This window comes from Dreissena polymorpha, chromosome 5 (assembly GCF_020536995.1).
Source record: "Dreissena polymorpha isolate Duluth1 chromosome 5, UMN_Dpol_1.0, whole genome shotgun sequence".
NCBI lineage: Eukaryota > Metazoa > Mollusca > Bivalvia > Myida > Dreissenidae > Dreissena > Dreissena polymorpha.
Genome location: NC_068359.1, coordinates 71,027,573 through 71,033,336, shown reverse-complemented (window position 1 = coordinate 71,033,336; position 5,764 = coordinate 71,027,573). Strand labels below are relative to the sequence as shown.

The following is a 5,764-nucleotide window of genomic DNA, read 5'->3' as shown; positions in this document are numbered from 1 at the left end:
TGATACCACAAAAATCTCTACTTGGCACATCTTCGCGACCATTGTTTAGATAAAAAATTACTAGATATTTAAATTCTTTCAGAATAAATCAAATTTTTTAATGAACGAACACAAACAGCAAATAGATCGACTTTATGAACGCAACATATAGTAACTGATTTGAACATTTTTGCCTGTAAAAACTTACCTTGTTACACATTGAACAAATTCTCTTGATAAATGAAATCGTTTGTATTTAATTATTCACACCAATTTTCTACACTTTGTTTAATCCGATGTTTAATTGCACATTTGTTCACCCCAAACCAATTTTCTCGTTATGATCGGATATGATCGGATACTGTCCAGCATGGTGTCATAAACCCAGGGACCTATACTAGTCTAGGGTCCCTGCATAAACCACATGTGGTAGACCAGTGTCTGGTCATTAAACAACATTTATGACACCTCCAATCCATGTCATATCTTGGCATATTGAGTATTCATTTTAGCTTAATTTTAAAGCCAAAAAATACTTATAACAGTTGCTTTAATAGAGCGAAAACAATAGCATAGGTAAACAAACAAAGCCATGCCGGTAAGTTGTAGTGCACCAGGGTGTTCAAATAGATTTGAGAAAGGAACAAATGTGTCCTTTGTTAGGTTTCCTTAAGAGCCAGAAAGACTGCAGCAGTGGCTAATTTCGATGAAGCGAACCCAAGTGACCGACAGCAAGAAATTATGGAAGCCCGGAGTTCACGACCGTATCTGCAGTTTGCATTTGGTTGGAGGTTGTGAATTGTCAATTAGTATTAATTTGTTCCTTTTTTGTGTTATCATTTTTACAGATAAATATATGAGTCGTGTTCTGAAAAAACTTGGCATAATGCATGTGCGTAAAGTGTCGTTCCAGGTTAGCCTGTGCAGTCCGCATAGGCTAATCAGGGACGACACTTTCCGCTTTCATGGCATTTTTCGTCTAAATGAATTCTCTTCTTAGCAAAAATCCAATTAAGGCGGAAAGTGTCGTCCCAGATTAGCCTGTGCGGAATGCACAGGCTAATCAGGGACGACACTTTACGCACATGCATTATGTCAAGTTTTCTCAGAACTCGACTGATATCATTATGTATTATATATAGAAACATATCGTATGATGTGTTTTGTAAAGCATGACACTAGCTGTTGTGTCAGTGTGGTGACAGGGTAGACATTCATATAAATGTGCTTTTGATATAAGAAGTTGTAGTAGTATTTGTGTATTTAGTATTTGTGTATTGTTATCACTAAAACTGCATATTTTAAATGTTTCCTGTTGTTGTTTTAAGGCAGGCCAATCCCACTACCTGATCATCCAGATTATGTCCCATCTCAGTTCTATTTCACACCCGCAAGAAAGACCACACCACACCCCTTACACAGATTTGAGCGGATGCAGAGGAGATGTTGCTCAAGGCGGTCGCTAACTGAGGAGTTGGTGAATGAATCCACCCAAGCGACAGCCAGAGATGATCATGAGGCAGTTAATGCTCTACTCGAATTAGGCAGCGACTTGCCAAGTTTCAGCGAAAAAGGTATACAAGTCGCTTTAGTCTATCACTATCATGTATTTCAAAGCCATATGTATTGCTATTTATTACAAATATTGGCATATATCATAATTGTCAGACAAATATTTAGCATGTCTAATGAACAGTCTTTTAGTTTGTACAAATTGAAGTATGACAGCTCACCTGTAAATGCCCATGCTGTAACATAATAGCTCAACAAGCAATTTTTATAGTACTAACTAAAAGCTATGATTGAAATCATACATTTTTGCCATATTTGTTGTTTTCATGAATGATCACAGAGCCAGATCCTCTTCTACAGAGCTTTGAAGAATTGCAACAGGATTACAACATACTACAGAAGGAGTACCAACATTTATTAGATGAAAATTCCAGGCTTAAACAGGAAAATAAGGGACAGCATGTTCACATACACAAACTTGAAGAGTAGTGAGATAAGAGCATACACAGTACTACCATCAATGGGTGCGTTTCTTTGGGTTTTGAGTTTGGTTAGTGAATTCTACAAGCAAATTGGACGGTTATCTGCTGGAGACCAGCTACTTCTTGTACTTATGAAACTCCGACTATGCTTACCTTGGGTACAGATTTAACATTTATCCGACACAGATATCCATAATTTTTTCTCAGTGTATACCAGTTCTAGCACAGAGTGTTCAGTTCCTGATCAAATGGCCTTCCAAGGAGAAAATTTTGAAGAACATGCCAACATCATTTCGGAAAAACTACAACAAGTGTCGAGTGATAATTGACTGTAGCACGGTGTTCATTCAAAGATCTTCCAACCTTGATGCTCTAGCAAAGACATGGTCCAACTATAAACACCATTATACTCTGAAATAATTAGTTGGCATTAACGCCATATGGTGCCATTAGTTTTCTGTCACCATATTGGGGTAGAAGAGTGTCGGACAAGGAAATCACAGAACAGACTGGTTTCTATGAGCTGTTGGAACCTGGTGATCTTGTCCTTGCGGACAGAGGCTTTCTGATAGAAGAAGAGCTGGCGATTCGTGGTGCCAAACTTGCTATCCCACCCTTTGCAAGATGAAAGAAACAGTTTTCCCAGAAATAAGTTGAAACTGCGCGACAACTGTCCAGAGCAAGAATACATGTAGTTCTTGGGTATTTATTGATGTTTCTTAATACCAGTTTTACCTGTTTGAATGTTCAATTACAATCCTGTTACCAGTTGCAATGTTTATTGTGAAATAAAACAATGTTTATATGCAATAAATGATTTTATTATTTACTTTTTAATCATTTTAACATTGTTATTTTAACAAAGTTAAAGCAGGCTACTGAACTTAGTAATTAGATATAACAGTACAGAAATAGATGCTTTATATCTGCAGACAGAATAATTGAACAATTTTCAAGTCACTTAATTTTCTATATAAAGAAACAGCATTATAATTTAACCAAGGTATTTTTTTTAAGTTAACAACGCTATTAAAGATTTACATGCAGGGATACCTGCCACTATTATACACTTTTTATATTAACCAACAGAACACTAGTGTAAAAACTGCATATAAACAGATAACACAAGTATTCAAAGTTCCCCTTTTCGACAGTCTATGTTTCATTTCTACTCTCCAGAGCACATCATCATCCACTTTCTTAAATATGATCTCTGGTATAAGATGTTCAAATGCAAAGATTAGGCACTTGTCAATTAATGGCTTGACAAATTCAGAGTTATAATATATGGTCTGGTAAAAAATACCTTTGTCCGTGTACACAACAAAGTCACAGAACTCTTTATTGTAGACAAACATCTGGAATTGTATTTGCGTGCAGTACCTGTGCGATTCCCTCAACTTCAAGGTTACGTGCTCGAGGTAGAAGTTCTTGTCCACATTTGGAATGTCAGACACTTCCATATCTCTGTGGGAAGCACAGCATTTGATTTCTATCAAACCGTCTCCATGGTATGAGCAAGTTCTTACACCGTCCTGGGAAGCAGCAAACAGTGGAAATGTTACATCAATGACGAGACCACTGTCTTTCACAACCAAGTTGTCATGTTCCGTCGATGCCAACTCCTCGTACATGTCTCCGGCCTTTTTCTCGTTGTGTACCCCATACTGGATATTGTCCATAATGCTAAGGTTGTACTATTACCCTTTTCATCAGCTTATCCAGTAACCTGGTAGGGTTTGTTGACTCTTTCAGAGTCTTACCGTCATGGCACACAGATGATGTAATGCGCCCCACACGTTGCCTCTGCCACAAAATTCTTTGAGCCTGGCCTCTAGTCATGTTTTCAAGGTTACTGGCCTGCACTGGCGTTACTTTGAAGTCAGCCATGATGTTCTGGCATTCCCGCGTTACTTCTTCTGCCGACAGTTTCTCCTTACTGAGCTTGTGTTCCCTAACAAGGATCTGAAAAAAACAATGACTAGCGTTCAACAAAACATAATAAACCCTATTATATTTACTATTTATACCTCGGATCATTTTACTGTTTGATTCACATTTAATTCTGTGTCAACATTTCGGAAAGTAAGTCAGATATTGGGGTTTGTTTGTCTTCTGTGTTTAATCATCTTTTAAGTAATACATTTAAACTTAAGTGTCAGAATTCAAATAAAAGTATAAAAAAAACTATTATTCAAAGGAAAGCACTGGTGCAATTATACTATATTCATGTTAATTTTTATGCTCCCCAAAAATATTTTCGGTGGAGCATATAGTTGCCAGTTTGTAGTTCCGTGTTCCTTCCTTCCGTCACACTTTTGCAATCGTTTCTCATAGCGCCTTCAATACTTTACCAATCGCTTTCATATTTGGCATGTAGGTACCTTGCATGGACCTCTACCTTTTGATGAGGTTTGAGGTTACTGGGGTCAAGGTCAAGGTCATCGAGGCTAATAATAGACTTCCTTCTGTCACACTTTTGCTACCGTTTCTCATAGGGCCTTCAATACTTAACCAATTGCTTTCATATTTGGCATGTAGGTACCTTGCATGGACCTCTACCTTTTGATGAGGTTTGAGGTCTCTGGGGTTGAGGTCAAGGTCACCGAGCCTAATAATAGACTTCCTTCTGTTACACTTTTGCTACCGTTTCTCATAGCGCTTTTAATACTTAACCAATCGCTTTCATATTTGGCATGTAGGTACCTTGCATGGACCTCTACCTTTTGATGAGGTTTGAGGTCACTGGGTCAAGGTCACCGAGGCTAATAGATATTTTAGGTGTTTATTAACACATACATTGACAAAGCGCATCATCGGGGAGCATCCATCAGTTTCACTGATATTCTTGTTTTATCATTCCCTACTTTTATGTGTGAAATTAGCAGATATTGACATAATTTTTTGTTTAAAACAAATAAGTTGTATATCATACTGGTGGCATGTCCTCGTCATCTGATGCTGTGTCCGTATCCGAGTCATTCTTTAAGATTATGCAAGCATCTGGGCATACTTTTTTCAGACGCCTTAAGGCCTCTTCTTCGTCAATCGTCACAACCACAGCTGGTTGTTGTCGTGGTCTCGTTTTGCGAGTTTTGCCATGCTTTGACTTGTGGAAGCGTATTTCTGAAAGTGGTTTACCCTTCACCTGAAATTATAGCAAATATTAACATTTCAAATTTATGTGTTGGTTTTTGTTTCATTATACTCACAATAAGCTATGATAATACCCTGTTGTTTTGTTAATCAATTAATGTCCATATATTTAGTAAGTTACTGAAATTAAATATCATATTATTCATTCATAACCCAAAATCATGCTCATTCTTCAAATAAACAAAGAATAAACGATTAGTCTGCTGTACAAGGAGATTTCGATAATATAATATTTGACACCAACCTTCTCACGAAAGCATCGATTCCACTGGTTAGCCTGGCTCGCCTTTGCTGGATTAGTGTAACCCAGTTAATGGCAGCTTCCACCTTGAACAGGACAGCAGCAATATGGCTGCATGTCTCACCAGCTCTGAAACATGTAAATGTTTATTTAGCATTTTCTCTACTAAATGTAAGTTTACTACATTTACTGATTAATAAACTAATGTGTAATTTTATATTGATATATAGAAATACATTTGGATGTGATAAAACAATGCATCATACGATTACAGAAACACAATTTACCCTGCTTTGCATGTGCAATGAGCAGCAACTATGTGGCCAGTTTGCTTCTTCACAAGAAGCCAGGGATGGTGCCACTGCTTCTTGACGTTTACTTTCTGGGAGGGTAC

The 5,764-nt window shown here is 37.4% G+C and overlaps 1 protein-coding gene across 1 annotated transcript; it reads left to right on the top strand.

The window, feature by feature from the left end:
- The first annotated feature begins 685 nt into the window (after positions 1–685).
- Positions 686–1,980, top strand: LOC127831327 (uncharacterized). Its single transcript, XM_052356296.1, has 3 exons — positions 686–770; positions 1,308–1,553; positions 1,832–1,980. The coding sequence occupies exons 1-3, from the start codon at positions 686–688 to the stop codon at positions 1,978–1,980; spliced, it is 480 nt and encodes a 159-aa protein (XP_052212256.1).
- Positions 1,981–5,764: the final 3,784 nt, after the last annotated feature.